This window comes from Ranitomeya variabilis, chromosome 1 (genome assembly GCF_051348905.1).
Source record: "Ranitomeya variabilis isolate aRanVar5 chromosome 1, aRanVar5.hap1, whole genome shotgun sequence".
Taxonomy (NCBI): domain Eukaryota; kingdom Metazoa; phylum Chordata; class Amphibia; order Anura; family Dendrobatidae; genus Ranitomeya; species Ranitomeya variabilis.
This window is the reverse complement of record NC_135232.1, coordinates 418,869,971-418,887,059: the sequence shown is the minus strand read 5'-3', so window position 1 is coordinate 418,887,059 and position 17,089 is coordinate 418,869,971. Positions and strand designations below refer to the sequence as shown.

Genomic DNA, 17,089 nt, shown 5'->3' with positions numbered 1-17,089 from the left:
ATTGTACATTCACACTGAAGGCATCAAAACTATGAATTAACACATGTGGAATTATATACTTAACAAAAAAGTGTGAAACAACTGAAGTGATGACTTATATTCTAGGTTCTTCAAAGTAGCCACCTTTTGCTTTGATGACTGCTTTGCACACCTTTGGCATTCTCTTGATGAGCTTCAAGAGGTAGTCACCGGGAATGGTTTTCACTTCACAGGTGTGCCCTGTCAGGTTTAATAAGTGGGATTTCTTGCATTATAAATGGGGTTGGGACCATCAGTTGTGTTGTGCAGAAGTCTGGTGGATACACAGCTGATAGTCCTACTGAATAGACTGTTAGCTGCTTTTTTCTTGCCATAATACAAATTCTAAGTAAAGAAAAACGAGTGGCCATCATTATTTTAAGAAATGAAGGTCAGTCAGTCCGAAAAATTGGGAAAACTTTGAAAGTGTCCCCAAGTGCAGTTGCAAAAACCATAAAGCGCTACAAAGAAACTGGCTCACATGAGGACTGCCCCAGAAAAGGAAGACCAAGACTCACCTCTGCTTCTGAGAAAAAGTTTATCCGAGTCACCAGCCTCAGAAATCGCAGGTTAACAGCAGCTCAGATTAGAGACCAGGTCAATGCCACACAGTTCTAGCAGCAGACACATCTCTACAACAACTGTTAAGAGGAGACTTTGTGCAGCAGGCCTTCATGGTAAAATAGCTGCTAGGAAACCACTGCTAAGGACAGGCAGCAAGCGGAAGAGACTTGGGCTAAAGAACACAAGGAATGGACATTAGACCAGTGGAAATCTGTGCTTTGGTCTGATGAGTCCATATTTGAGATCTTTGGTTCCAACCACCATGTCTTTGTGCGACACAGAAAAGGTGAACGGATGGACTCTACTTGCCTGGTTCCCACCGTGAAGCATGGAGGAGGAGGTGTGATGGTGCTTTGCTGGTGACACTGTTGTGGATTTATTCAAAATTGAAGTCATACTGAACCAGCATGGCTACAACAGCATCTTGTAGCGGCATGCTATTCCATCCGGTTTGCGTTTAGTTGGACCATCATTTATTTTTCAACAGGACAATGACCCCAAACACACCTCCAGGCTGTGTAAGGGCTATTTGACCAAGAATTAGAGTGATGGGGTGCTACACAAGATGACCTGGCCTCCACAGTCACCAGACCTGAACCCAATCGAGATGGTTTGGGGTGAGCTGGACCGCAGAGTGAAGGCAAAAGGGCCAACAAGTGCTAAGCATCTCTGGGAACTCCTTCAAGATTGTTGGAAGACCATTCCCGGTGACTACCTCTTGAAGCTCATCAAGAGAATGCCAAGAGTGTGCAAAGCAGTCATCAAAGCAAAAGGTGGCTACTTTGAAGAACCTAGAATATAAGACATAATTTCAGTTGTTTCACACTTTTTTGGTAAGTATATAATTCCACTTGTGTTAATTCATAGTTTTGGTGCCTTCAGTGTGAATGTACAATTTTCATAGTCATGAAAATACAGAAAAATCTTTAAATGAGAAGGTATCCAAACTTTTGGTCTGTACTGTAATTCCCAAATGCCGTCAATTTCCGAATACTTTTACCTGCTCTCTGTTTATATCTGTCCCACCCTTCATATATAACATAATTGAAATCACCAATGAGAAGTAATGGTAATCCCGTACCTCACTTAAATAATTCCATAACCTCACATAACTTTTTCCCGCTATATGGCTCCTATTAATGGAGACCTCTCTAGCATATGAAAAATACGTGGAATGATATGCTTTACCAATCCACCTCCTCTTTAACACCTCCACCTTTTCCCGAAGTAAATGAGTCTCCTGGAGGCAAAGAACATCTGGCCTCCTCTTTCTAGCATATTCCATGATTGCCGTTCTTCTTGTTCCTTCTGACAGTCCTCTTACATTCCAACAAAGAATTTTAATTCCATCACCCATCATACAGTTCTATACATGCACATTTCTGACCCTTGAAAATATCTTGCAGCTCTCCGTATGCAATTAAACTCTCCCCTAAACAATTAACCCCTCTTTCCCCCCTCCTCCCCCCATATACAGTAACCCAACAAACTATAACAGATCTCCCGTTGTATTTTTCCCTCTCTTACCATAGAGTGGGTACTCCATCTAGCTACCCTATAAACGTTACCTCTGAACCACCATCTCTCTAAAACTCCTTCGCACCTCCTCCGTATATGCAGATAGACATTATTATTACAATCAGTCCCTCCATAGTCCATAACAACTAATATGCAGGAACCAGAAACCTCCATACGACAGCACCGTCTTTTAATTTCTCCTTGTCAAAAAACGACACGACACAGCGCGGCATTTTACTCCGCTCACTTCCCTCTGTCCTTTTCGCCTGGAGACGCTTGTTGTTTAAGTCAAGCCATTTAGTGGCCTCCTCCGGTGTTTTGAAAAAATGCACTGTTCCCAGGGCCACAACCCTGAGCTTTGCCGGATATAAGGTAGAATAAGCCAAAGCCAAATCTCTCTATCTTTTCTTCACTGCACCATATGGTATCCTCTGCTTTTGCACCTCGACCGAGTAATCAGGATAAATGGAAAACTTTTGGCCATTAAGGCACAGATTGTTGGCTGTTGTCTCACAGGATTTTAGCCCTTTCATTCTCCACTACTTTTTCTGGAGTCTCCCACCTGGACATAGGGGGAAATAGCCCATATGCTGTGCAGATGTTCCTGTATATAATTCCCACTAATTGGTTGCGGCGTTCGGTATACGCTGTTCCTGCTTGCATTTTGCATCCTGCCACTATGTGTTGGACTGTTTTGAGGTTTACTTGCATAGTCTGCACCTTGGGTCTTGTCTTCTATGGATCTGGTACTTGGTGCTTGCTCTTGTGCTGCTATGATTAGTGCCTCTGTGCTGTCTCGGAGTCCAGCTTTCTCCAGCCATTGGTAGGATTTCTCCATGTCCACCTCCATTTTCTGTCAATGGTACATCCCATGCAGCGGCTTGTCTTACCATGGTGCTTCATGTTCCTGTTCTTCTTTCGAGATCTATTGTTGTTGCTGCCTTAGGCTTTCTCTCAGCATCTTATCTTTTGGTGCCATGTGGCTGCAAGATCTGAGAATGAAACACCGCAACCACCTAGAGCAAGAACCAGTCACCACTACAGAAGCAGACATCCAACAGTGGATCAAGAACATGAAGAGCTGGACAGCACCTGGCCCAGACTTGATCCACACCTACTGGCTAAAGAAATTAACAGTGGTACATGAACGCATGGCAAAGCAGATGAACCAACTGCTAGAGGCATGACACCACCTAGCTTGGCTAACACAAGGTTTAGAGTAGTGCTGATCATAAAGGATCCTCACAAAGGAACAGCTCGATCCAAGTACCGCCCAATAACCTGCCTTACAACAACATGGAAACTATCAGGCATCATAGCCACCAAGCTACAGAACCATATGAACCAGTACATGATCCCTGTGGAAATAAAAATTTCTGTATGTATGTCTGAATATAAAGTAAATTTCACTTTCTGCAGGCAGATGGTGGCTCCTGCGCTGCATCATGATCGTATGTATAGTGTGCATTTAATTCTTTTGTGATGCTATAAATTGCTAAAAAAAAGTGTCTGAAAATGGCACCGACTGCGCCTGTGTAGTAGCAGTATATGCTGCAATATACCGTATTTTTCGGACTATAAGATGCACCGGACCATAAGATGCACCCCAAATTTGGGGTGAAAATTGCAGAGAAAAAGATTTTTTTTTTATAAGATGGGTGTCCGTCTTATTGTCCGAATTTACAGTATCTTACCTGAGGGCTGGCGGTGGCAGAGCAGGGTCACAGGAGGCATGGTGTCGGCAGAGGTGGGGTGATGCGGTACGGCGTGCACCTGAGCAGGGTCCCTTCCTGCTTAGGTGGGCGACACCACGGCCTGGTGTCCATGGGAGGGTTGCAGCAGTGGTGTGGCGATGGCAGAGGTGCGGGGATAATGAGCGGTATGGCGTGAGCAGGGTCCCTTCCACAGGTGAGGGGACGCAGCGGAGCCGGGTTAATACAGGCTTACCGGCAGAGGTGCGGCGGCAGAGGTGCGGGGATGAGGAGGCGCAGTGAGCGGTATGGCGTGAGCGGGGTCCCTTTCACAGGTGAGGTGATGCAGCAGCCCGGTAAGCAGCAGAGCCGGGTGAATCATGTTATCGGTGGTGGCGGCGGCCATCTTCCTGAGGTCGCGCATGCGCAGATTTCCTGAAGCCCCGGGAAGCAGAGCACTCCATCTGCGCACGCGCGGCCTCAGGAAGATAGCTGCCACCACCGATATCAACATGATTCACCTGACTTTGCTGCTTACCGGGCTGCTGCATTACCTCACCTGTGAAAGAGACTCCGCTCACTGCGCCTCCTCTGCCGCCGCACCTCTGCCGCCGCCGCCACCACACCACTGTGGGTAAGCATGCATTACGACTATTAGACGCACCCCCTATTTTCCCCCCTTTTTTTTGGGGGGGGGGGAAGTGCCTCTTGTCCGAAAAATGCGGTATATAATATTCATTATGTGAACTAGGGGGCAGGTCAATGAGGGATCAGTGACCTGTCAGCAGTCTCATTATGAATACCTAATCAGAGCACCACATGAAGAACCCCACACCCCGGCGCACGAGCATTTCATTAACTCAAAACTGAAAATAAAGATTAAACAACAACCACAAGACAGATTTCATCAACCAAGGTATCATTTTAATCAGTATAATGGTGCCGACCTGACACTGTCTGTAGGTTACTGTGCACAATCCTGCCGACAGGTTTCCTTTAAAAGAAAACTGATGATAACCTAGTATGGTTGTACAAGTACAACCCTGGAAAAGAAACTCCTGTCGCAAGTTGCAGCTCATCCATTCTTCATAGTACATGGGGAAAATGAAAGCTGACTTTTGATTTTGGAATATTTGCATGAAATAAACACAACATAATGAAAAAAATGTAAAATTGAGACTTTTAGGGCAGCCAATCTGCTACATTTGGATGGGTTCACATTGCATTTGGCAATGACTCCAGAATGACTTCCATCCGAATGAGAACTGATATTCAGACGTTCCCCAGATGTCCATGAGGCAAAGAAAGTTAAAAAAATAGGAAACATTTAGGCCTTTCGACCCTCCCTCTTTCTTGCGGTGTCCAGTTTTGTTTTTTTAAGCGGGATACGATAGCACTCCCCAAAGTGCTGAATGGGGATAAGGCCCTAGTGTGAACTTGGCCCTAGGCAGTCAATTAATGTCTTGTGGACCACCTCCAAAAATGTAGCAGTCCCAGTTACACGGTTCCTACATTGAGTCCTGTCATCTATTGCTCCATTAAGGGCATTTTGTTTATACATGTGTCAAATTTATCTGCAGAACTCAGACTTGTATTTACATACTGTGACTTTTTTTTTTTTTAATCTCCATTTTAGATCCGACTGAATACTTCGGAGATGATCAGTGCCTTGTCCAGTTACTGAAAGGCCTGTGCTTAAAACATCTTGGGAGATTATTACAGGCTGAACTTTGCTTCAACCAAGTGATACAGAGGTAGGGGCAAGATCGAAAAGATATTTTACCAAAGCAATCAACATTGATGTATGAAACCACAGTAGAAGACATGTACAGTATTTTTTATTTACTTTGAAGTCAATGCTTTCTATTGAATCCGTACCGCACTCTGTGTGTGCACTCAGGAGAAGAGAGCTCCTGTCTACTGGGCTGCACAATGTTCAGGGGTTATTGAGCTATTGGTGGGTCTCAGGACCTTGAACGCCAGCACTCGGCAAGCAATTAAAGTGCTGACACATACGAAAACACATATTTAAAGTGTGTGTGTGATTTTCAGAATTCCACAACTTTTGGCCCTGCAATTTCAATATTGAGAAATGTGTGTAACAGGGCTATGGAGTCGGTAAGCCACAGTTGCGACTTCGACTCCTGGATTTCATCAGGTTCCGGCTCCGACTCCGACTCCTTCATAAATGGCCAATTCGTAACAATAAATTTACTGTTGTAAAATATTAACATCGTGCTTATTCAGTTTCTCACCATCATATAAGTAATCAGACCACTTAGAGCGAAAACTATATTTATTAGAATACAATTAGAATATAGCAAATAACTTTTATAAACTTTTCTAAACTCTTGTAAGTAAATATGCAATAAACACTGTTATGCAGTTAATAAGAAGAAATCTATAAATTTGTCCTCAGAAAAAGTATTGCCTCTGTCAGATCCTCCTTCATGGATGCCCTCAAATCTGATCTAATTATTTTGAGAGCAGAGAACAACCTCTCTACACTAACTTGGGTTGGTGGCAAAGCAGTAACCACTCGGGCAACATCTCTGACAATGTCAGGATACAGAGGAATCCGCTTGTTGCACTGTTATTTTTGATGAACGGTCAAATTTGTCAATTTCTTTTAGTGCACATGAAAAATTCTGCTGAAATGTACTGGCTGTGTTCTTTGATGGGGATGACTCTTCTATGCGGGAACGCTTTGCACGGTCCTTGTGATCCAAATATTTTTCGAAATTAAATTCTTCATCAGTTGATGAGGGTGAAGATGTGGCAGGACGACCAAGTTCTTCTTGTTCTCCTGACTGTTCTGCAACCCTTTCATCCTTACTGCTATTTCAAACAGAGCTTCTTTTCCTTTAGTTAGCTGTTAATCATCTAGAAGAATCCGATGCATTGGGTCTACATAAACAGCTGCCAAAAGAATGTTATTTTGTAATAGTAGCTCCTCTCTCCGTTTCATTGATGTAGCAATGCCACTTGCAATTAACCCTCTTTGGGACAGGCGAAACATCAGGTTCTTCCACTCCTTTAAGAAAATACCTGGAGTTAAGTCCTCTGCTTGTAATTTTTTAGTCACTGTAAATGGGTGCTCTAGCAATTTTTCCAGCTCAGTCACCTGATTCCACTGACTTTCATTTGGCGTCAATTGAGGGTTAGCCATGTCTACAAGAAAGGTTTTCAGTTCAACCAAGCGCTGAATCATTAAGTAAGTACTGCCCCATCGTGTGGCTTGATCAATAATTGCCCCTTTTCCAGCACGTCTCTTCAAAATTGAGTCAACTTTAGGGGTTCTGGCAACAGTAGCCAATTTTCTCACCTTGCCAATCAGTGCAGAAGCATGTCCTTCTTGCAGACTGTCTCTTATAGCCAGCTGTAGCGTATGCACAACACAGCGCATGTGATGAATGAAGGAACGTATTGACACAGTTTCAACAAGATCATCTAAACTATCATGTTGCTGTTAATCTGAAGCAACTTCAGTTTGCTCCTCAGTTACAATACTGTGTTCCTCTATTTCAAACATTTCTGTGTCTGTGGACCCAGAATGTTCTTCTAGCTGCTGGTCACCATCATTACTCTCATTCATTAGCTTAATAGTACTTATCATATTTGAAGCATTGTCAGTTACGACAGAAAGAACTTGCTCTTTTTTAAGTTCATAGTCTTGCAGAACCTTTTCCACCAAGACTTGGAGAAACTCACTGGTGCGATGAGCTTTGGTGTCTTTTACTGCCAATGTCTTGGTAACTATTTCATTTGTCACAAACAAATCGGACATTGATGGCAAAATAGTTCACTCTGTGACGTGTGCAGGCATCCATTTTAAGAAACAGAAAGCGCCCCTTGAGAGTTTTTTTTTAAGTTCTTCCTTTTGTTTAAAAGCTTCTTCGATTACTAATTTTCTAATACTCTCTCTCTCCAGAGAAACACCAAGCTTACGGGCCATTTCCCCATTCAGACACATAAAAGCTGGTCGTGAAAATAATGAAATAGGCACACTATCCTTTACAACAAGCTCTATGATCTGTTTTTAAAATGTATCTACTGTCATTGTCACAGTAACTTTGTCACTGACAAAATATCTTGCAACTGATGGCTGCAAAGCTCTCTGCTCCTTTGTTTGGCTGGAAGAGCTGGGCACTGGTTCATTGGTTTGGATGCAGTCTTTCTCATCCACTGCTTTCAGTACTTCTGGATGAAAGCGCTGTAAATGTCTCTTTAGATTAGAAGCTCTGGTAGGAGCATTTTTATCTTTGCCTGAATATGCACTGATCTTGGCTTCACAGCATTTGTTTTCGTCTGGATCATTTGTCATACACTGACAGACACAATGTTTTCTGTCTTGAGTGATGGTGAAATGTTCAAATACAGCTGATTTAATGTGACGCTTCTTTGACATTCTCAGGTTTTTAATTCTGCATTCACAATCCAAATGACAATTATTTTTCCTAAAAACAATTGTACAAAATTATTGCCAGGTCATACAACTGATATAGTGGTCAGTAATACTGTTATTCCTCATGTACTTACAGTTAACTGATGCAAAGTTTGTTGAAAGGATAATACTTCTTACAGTCTTCCTCTTCTGAGTAGCAGCTGTGAGATGCTTGGAAGATGCACACCTAGTAAACATCTAGTCTAGAGGAGGAGCTTTACTACTAAGAATTTGCAACACATTTTCACTTTCAGTTTCATACATTGTAAGTAGGGGGATTGGGGCAGCATGAGGTTAACCAAGTATAAGATTAGATAAGGGCAGTGGAGAACAGTGACACACAAGAAGTAAGAAATGTCTCTATCTCCAGCAGAACTGCTTATCACTGTTGTTCATAGTTTGATAGAACATATATATTTGAGTAACATTTATAAAATTCATATGAAAGTTCAATTATGAAATATTAATACATTTTTTTTAAAGCTGGAGTCGGTACATTTCTACCGACTCTCACTCCAACCAAAACTAACTCCGACTCCACAGCCCTGGTGTGTAATATCTAATTTGTCTTTTTAGAGCCTTTAGTTGTTTGATTAACAATACCTCTTTGTTTTCTGACATTTTCAGTGAAAAGAGGATAAAGTATGACCACTATTTACTTCCATTTACTCATTATGAGCTGGGACTTTTGTACCAAGAGCAAGGAGACAAAGACAAAGCTATACGTTTCATTGAAATGGCAAAGTAAGTACTTTTTATTTAGGCATTTAAATAGCACTGTCTGTCAGTAAATGTGTATTCCCCATAAAATAATTCTAGGAAATCTGTTTCCGTAACTGTGTTGTGACTTTATTTTGATACAAGCTCTGATCTATTAGTAATGTAAGCAGCGTCGGACTGGAGCACCTTGGGCCCACCAAAGAAAATCATGGGCCCACTATGTAGCTACATAGAAATAGATACAAGACCACCAATTGTGCGGTAAAAAGCGCTAATATCAGGGTATAATATAAGGTAGTTCACGTCTTAATTATGTAGCAAGGGTTGGGGTAGCCTCCTCACAAGAATATAATGTAGCCCCCTCATAAAATATAATGTGGTCCCCTCTCATAGAATATAATGCAGCACCCCACAAAATATAATGCAACCCCCTCAGGTATGACGCAGTCCCCACCATAGAATATAATGTAGCACCCCCATAGGGTTTAATGCAGCCCCCCTCATATAGTATAATGCAACCCACCACAGAATATAATGTAGTCCCCTGAGAGAATGCAGTTCCACCACAGAATATAATGCAGCCCCCCAGGGCGGTATTTAGAGTTTCTGCTGCCCTAGGCACTTTTAGTGCTGCCTCCCCCTTTGGTGAGTATGACACTATCGGCAGTGACTTTGGCAAGAATCGCTTGTGAAAGTCGCCTTTTGCAGCAGATCCGGCATGTGCCGCGTAACGGATCACTTACAGCAACACTGCGTTCGGCCTCATTTATTCCTTATGGGATTTGCGGCACTTGCCGTGATCTGGCAAATGCGGTACCATACCTCTCAACTTTTGAAGAAGGGAAGGAGGTATAAAGTTTGCGGCGCGTTTAGCAAACATGATGCTCCATACTGTATAATGGCCACACACAGTTCTCCATACTGTATAATGGCCACACATGATGCTCAATACTGTATAATGGCCACACATGATGCTCCATAGTGTATAATGGCCACACATGATGCTCCATAATGTATAATGGCCACACAGTGCTCCATACTGTATAATGGCCACACATAGTGCTCCATACTGTATAATGACCCCATATGATGCTCAATACTGTATAACGGCCACACATGATGCTCCATACTGTATAATGTCCATTGGCCACACATGATGCTCCACACTGTATAATGACCACACACAGTTCTCCATACTGTATAATGATCCCACATGATGCTTAATACTGTATGATGACCCCCCCTCCTGTATGCATGGCTCATCTCCCTCCCATCAGATATGCATGGCTCATATCCCCCCCCTGTATGCATGGCTCATATTCCCCCCCTGTATGCATGGCTCATATTTCCCCCCCCCTCCTGTATGCATGGCTCATATTCCCCCCCCTGTATGCATGGCTCATATCCCCCCCCCTGTATGCATGGCTCATATCCCCCCCCCCTGTATGCATGGCTCATATCCCCCCCCCGTATGCATGGCTCATATTCCCCTCCTGTATGCATGGCTCATATCCCCCCCCCCTGTATGCATGGCTCATATCCCCCCCCCTGTATGCATGGCTCATATCCCCCCCCCTGTATGCATGGCTCATATCCCCCCCCTGTATGCATGGCTCAAATCCCCCCCTGTATGCATGGCTCATATCCCCCCCTGTATGCATGGCTCATATCCCCCCCTGTATGCATGGCTCATATCCCCCCCTGTATGCATGGCTCATATCCCCCCCTGTATGCATGGCTCATATCCCCCCCCCTGTATGCATGGCTCATATCCCCCCCCCTGTATGCATGGCTCATATCCCCCCCCTGTATGCATGGCTCATATTCCCCCCCTGTATGCATGGCTCATATCCCCCCCTGTATGCATGGCTCATATTCCCCCCCCTGTATGCATGGCTCATATTCCCCCCCCCCTGTATGCATGGCTCATACTCCCCCCCTGTATGCATGGCTCATATCCCCCCCCTGTATGCATGGCTCATATCCCCCCCCCGTATGCATGGCTCATATCCCCCCCCCCCCGTATGCATGGCTCATATCCCCCCCTGTATGCATGGCTCATATTCCCCCCCTGTATGCATGGCTCATATCCCCCCCCCCTGTATGCATGGCTCATATTCCCCCCCCCCCCTGTATGCATGGCTCATATTCCCCCCCCCCCCTGTATGCATGGCTCATACTCCCTCCCTGTATGCATGGCTCATATTCCCCCCATGTATGCATGGCTCATATTCCCTCCCCCTGTATGCATGGCTCATATTCCCCCCCCCTGTATGCATGGCTCATACTCCCTCCCTGTATGCATGGCTCATATTCCCCCCTGTATGCATGGCTCATATTCCCCCCATGTATGCATGGCTCATATTCCCCCCATGTATGCATGGCTCATATTCCCCCTCCTGTATGCATGGCTCATATTCCCCCCCCCTCCTGTATGCATGGCTCATATTCCCTCCTGTATGCATGGCTCATATCCCCCCTGTATGCATGGCTCATATTCCCCCCCTGTATGCATGGCTCATATTTCCGCCCCCCCTCCTGTATGCATGGCTCATATCCCCCCCTGTATGCTTGGCTCATATTCCCCCCCCCCGTATGCATGGCTCATATCCCCCCCCCTGTATGCATGGCTCATATTCCCCCCCCCCCTGTATGCATGGCTCATATTCCCCCTCCTGTATGCATGGCTCATATCCCCCCCCTGTATGCATGGCTCATATCCCCCCCCCCGTATGCGTGGCTCATATCCCCCCCCTGTATGCATGGCTCATATTCCCCCCCCCACTGTATGCATGGCTCATATTCCCTCCTGTATGCATGGCTCATATTCCCCCCTGTGTATTCTATTCACGGCTCATATCCCCCCCCCTGTGTATGCATGGCTCATATTCCCCCTCCTGTATGCATGGCTCATATCCCCTCCTTGTATGCATAGCTCATATATATTCCCCCCCTGTATACATGGCTCATATCCCCCCTGTATGCATGGCTCATATTCCCCCCCCTGTATGCATGGCTCATACTCCCTCCCTGTATGCATGGCTCATATTCCCCCCTGTATGCATGGCTCATATTCCCCCCATGTATGCATGGCTCATATTCCCCCCATGTATGCATGGCTCATATTCCCCCTCCTGTATGCATGGCTCATATTCCCCCCCCCTCCTGTATGCATGGCTCATATTCCCTCCTGTATGCATGGCTCATATCCCCCCTGTATGCATGGCTCATATTCCCCCCCTGTATGCATGGCTCATATTTCCGCCCCCCCTCCTGTATGCATGGCTCATATCCCCCCCTGTATGCTTGGCTCATATTCCCCCCCCCCCTGTATGCATGGCTCATATCCCCCCCCCTGTATGCATGGCTCATATTCCCCCCCCCCCTGTATGCATGGCTCATATTCCCCCTCCTGTATGCATGGCTCATATCCCCCCCCTGTATGCATGGCTCATATTCTCCCCCCCATGTATGCATGGCTCATATTCCCCCCATGTATGCATGGCTCATATTCCCCCCCCACTGTATGCATGGCTCATATTCCCTCCTGTATGCATGGCTCATATTCCCCCCCCACTGTATGCATGGCTCATATTCCCCCTCCTGTATGCATGGCTCATATCCCCTCCCTGTATGCATAGCTCATATATATTCCCCCCCTGTATACATGGCTCATATTTTCCCCCCCCGTATGCATGGCTCATATTCCCCCCCCCCCCGTATGCATGGCTCATCTCTCCAGCCCCCCGCTCCCGCTCCTATCTTGCATGGCGCGCCAGCTTATGTCCTCCTTCATCCCCCTGTCCCCCCGTCCCTCATACTCACCTGTCCCACACTGCACGGCCGTGCCGACATCCCTCTGGCTCTGTCCCGACTCCCGGCGGCGGCGCAGCACCTTCTTCCTGCGTGAGTGGTCATGTGATGCCACTCATTAAGGTCATGAATATGCGCATATTCATGACCTTAATGAGCGGTACCACGTGACCGCTCATTCAGGACGAGCTGCAGACGCCGAGACCACGCATCGCTGGAGCAGGGTGAGTATCGTCTTCACGGAGGGTGAGTGGGAGGCGGGCGGCCGGGCAGGGGTCCCTGGAGCAGTGGGGGCCCTAGGCAGCTGCTGGCCAGTATGCCAGCAGGTGTCAGTGCCTGGGCCCACCGGAGAATCCTCCGGTTCTCCGGTGGGCCAGTCCGAGCCTGAATGTAAGGGCTTATTCACATAATCCTTTATCCTCCGCACTTTACTGTCCATGTAACAGACACAATTTCCAGCCCTACTGCAAGTCTTCTAATGCGAACATTATTGTATTATAAATTATGCAATAAATAAGTTAAGCAAAGAAAATATCATAAAGGGTTGTCTCAATTTTGATCTCACCAAGAAGCACTCCTCAATGAATGACGATTTGGCCCAGTGCCATGGTTGTACCAGTGGCCTGAACTGTGCATTCTGCTGTAAGCACAGCGATCTCCAGCAATCCGGCCAGCCTCCGTGCAGTGCTTACAAGCTCCTTGCCTAGGAGATTGGCCACCGCTGACAGACTGCAGAGGTGGCTGGTGACCTCCGCAACTAGCACAGGATTACACAACATTTTTTTTGTCCAAGGGCCACATTGCTATACTTAACCAGTCCCAAGGGGCGCGATAATATGTAAAGAGGGAATTGCATGAATTCATCACTGGCACAACCGTTGGCACATTAATACATCCTAAGAACCAAGTTTTGAGTATTTGAGAAGGGTTTTGAGCTTTCTGCTTAAGGGAAAAAAAAAAAAAAAAGTGTGAATATATGCTAACTTAAAGTGAACCTGTCACTAGAAAAAAAACAACACTATTAACCTGCAGATATGGCGTTATTCTGCAGGTTAATGGCTTTAGGCGAAGTTCACACTAGGCGTTTTTCCTGCATTTTTTTTTTTTTTTAAATAAATTTCTGCTTCGTTTCACAGTAGCAGCAAAGCCTTTGAGATTTCAGAAATCTCATGCACACAGCTTGTGTTTTTTGTCATCAGTATTTTGTGCATTGCATTTTTTTGGGACTTGTAGCATGTCACTTCTTTCAGCGTTTTTTCAGCATTTTTCACCCACTGACTTGAATGGGTAGTTAAAAAAAAAAAAAAAAAAGTTGAAAAAAAAAGCACAGGAATCCTGTTTTGCTGCGTTCTTTGTGCCAGAACCTGTTTTATGGAATAGGATTTTTTTTTTCAATACAAAACTTTTTGAGCATACACAAGAGACAAATCTCAGCTTCTTTCCTGCCAAGAGATTAGGTGTTTTTTCAGTGTTTTTTTTCTGCAGCAAAACCTTGTGTGAAACTACCCTTATAATGCTGGCAAGCACCTGCATGTAGCCTAACGCTACAGGGAGAAAATTACCTTTTTTTTTTCTCCCCAGCAGCGTTCCTGGTTCAGTCACTGCTGGTTCAGTCACTGCTGGTTCAGTCACTGCTCTGAGAATACAGAGTGGCAGCTATAATTGTGCTCCTGGCCCTGACTGACAGCTGAGGCCTAATGCAGAGGGAGAGTCAGTTAGGGCCGTGAGTTCAGTTACAGCTGTCGTTTTGTATACTCAAGAGTGGTGACGGAACCAGCGCTGTGACTGAAACCGTGCCCCCTGCCCTGACTTGCGCTGGTTTTGCATTGGGGGCATCTGTCAGTCGATTTCAGGGGAAGCGGTTACAGCCACCACTCTGTATACCTACAGTGGTGACTGAACCAGCGCCCCCTCCCACTGTGACGGAAACTAGACTGCTGCTGGGGAAAATAAAGATACATTTTCTCCCTGTAATGTTACGATAAGTGCAGGTGCGGGCCAGAATTCTTTAGCCTGCAGGTTAATAGCGTGTTTGTTTTTTTTGTTTTGTTTTTTCCTTTTCTGGTGTCAGATTCCCCTTTTAAACTGAGTTTTTGAAGCAGAAACTCTCCAAATCCTGCTCATAGTACAGGAACCATAGTACTGAGGAGACACAGGCAGTATTGCATATTTACATGCAAGTACATTATAGAAGACATCTGTTTTGATTTGAAATCCTTCTTCTTTTCTGCTCCATTTTGTCCAGACGCAATGATGACATTTCATGCCCAAAGCTAGTATCTGCAGACTATCCTCTTCTGCCATCAGCAGCACTTCCCGGCATAATGCCCTTAAAAATAAAAGTATCATTATACTGCCCCATAAATCTTAATATCTCTTATGCAGTTCCCTTGAATAAATGCCCCTCATTGTACTTCCTGCACAAAATATCCACCACACAGCCCCTCTCCATAATAATCCTCCACACTGCCCCTCTCCATAATATACCTCCACACTGCCTCTCTCCATAATATACCTCCACACTGCCCCTCCCAATAATATACCCCCACACTGCCTTTCTTAATATTGTCTCCACTGTTCCTCACTATACTATGCCCCCTTTTACAGTCTGCAAATTGCCCCGTCATACACTTCCACCCGGTCACTTCATCTAAAATAAAAGCACATTTCTTCAGCTCCTCCATGGAGTGCTTACCAGCCTGACGTCTTTTCACCCTGTGCAGCCCCGACGCATGCAGCAGTGTGATATCACCAGTGGGTTGACCTCCTCACACTGCTGCGCATCGGGGTCGGGACTGATGCACGCTCCTCTGCCCCGTCTCGGCACAGCTGTGTTAAAATGTATTTGCGTCTTTGAGACAGGGATCCAAGAAGTATAGTTTCTCCTTGCGGAGAGTGACATAAGCATGTCGAGGTGAGGAGACTTAAAGCCGCAATGCTCCTCTGGGAAATATGCAAATTGTCTCTTCAGAGAGGAAGAGGACTAGAACTGTAGTGCCACCTATTGGAAGTAGCAATCCTAACAGTTAATGTCGACCCTTTAACGATCCTTGTCACATGACTTAGGATAATAGCCAAACCAGAATCTCAATTTGCAGACACTGTGTTTCGGGGTACTGCATTGACTGTTAGGATTGCTACTTCCAATAGGTGGCACTAGCATTCTAGTCCTCTTCCTCTCTGAAGAGACAATTTGCATATTTCCCAAAGGAGCATTGCTTCTTTAAGTCTCCTCACCTCGACATGCTTATCATGTCACTCTCTGCAAGGAGAAATAATACTTCTTGGATCCCGGTCAGACTCCTCTCAATCAGCCAAACCAGATCTCCGCTTTGCACTGACAATGGGCAGTACCCCGAAACACAGTGTCTGCAAATTGAGATTCTGGTTTGGCTATTATCCTAAGTCATATGACAAGACTCGTTAAAGGGTCAACATTGACTGTTAGGATTGCTACTTCCAATAGGTGGCACTAGAGTTCTAGTCCTCTTCCTGTCTTTGAGACTCAAAGCCGTATGTTTTTTGAAAAACTGCGAGAATATGTATTAACAAATAAATTCTCTAATTTTTGCGAGCACTTTTCAATTTTTTCACCCATTATTAATGCTGAGAAAGCCTCTTTGAAACTGAGGTTGGTTTTGATTTCTGCAAGTGTTCAGTGACTATTTTATTTAAAGGGAATGTTTAACTACTCAATGTGTGTTCCTTACAGAAACAATTATAAAGACTATTCCATGGAATCCAGACTCCATTTCCGCATCCACGCCGCTTTGAGCAACCTTAAAGGCACGCCGCCATCAACCCCTCCATGATACATTGACCAGGCTCTACCTTTTTGTAAACGAACATTTCATCTGAAGGAATGTAGAAACAGAAATATTTTGTTGGCGGTTGCACTGACTGTTATCCTGTGTGATTTGACCTGTTGTCCAATGTAGCTCTTATTTTCTATGGTAATTGTACTATAAAAATGTACCGTATATGCCTATTCTGCATTCTTTAAAAAAATTCAGGAAAGCTGATATATATATTTTATTTCATGAAAGAGATAATTTATGTCCGTACGCACTTAATGAAAATATTTTAAGACAATCTTGTGCAGTAAACTATAATACAAAGATTTGGTTTTCTCCTTGCTTTTTTTTATACACTATACGGACACGGACGGGGCAAAAAAGTGCCTTATTTTACTGACTGTACAGGAATTTCTGGATGGCTTGGCAACCCTGCCTTGTTCAATGGCACACAGGAAGACTGGAACAGAAAAGGACCTTTCCCAAAGGTGGAAGCATACAATGCTTCAGGGAATGACATTTTGGTC

The 17,089-nt window shown here is 45.0% G+C and overlaps 1 protein-coding gene across 2 annotated transcripts in view; it reads left to right on the top strand.

Moving 5' to 3' along the window:
* Window positions 1-16,888, top strand: part of TTC39B (tetratricopeptide repeat domain 39B) — a 178,327-nt gene extending 161,439 nt beyond the window's left edge. For both annotated transcript variants that reach the window (XM_077249241.1, XM_077249242.1), the window contains 3 exons: window positions 5,428-5,545; window positions 8,863-8,979; window positions 16,481-16,888. In XM_077249241.1, the coding sequence (XP_077105356.1) occupies window positions 5,428-5,545; window positions 8,863-8,979; window positions 16,481-16,580 (335 nt within the window). In that variant the 3' untranslated portion in view covers window positions 16,581-16,888. The remainder of the gene's footprint in view (window positions 1-5,427; window positions 5,546-8,862; window positions 8,980-16,480) is intronic.
* Window positions 16,889-17,089: the final 201 nt, after the last annotated feature.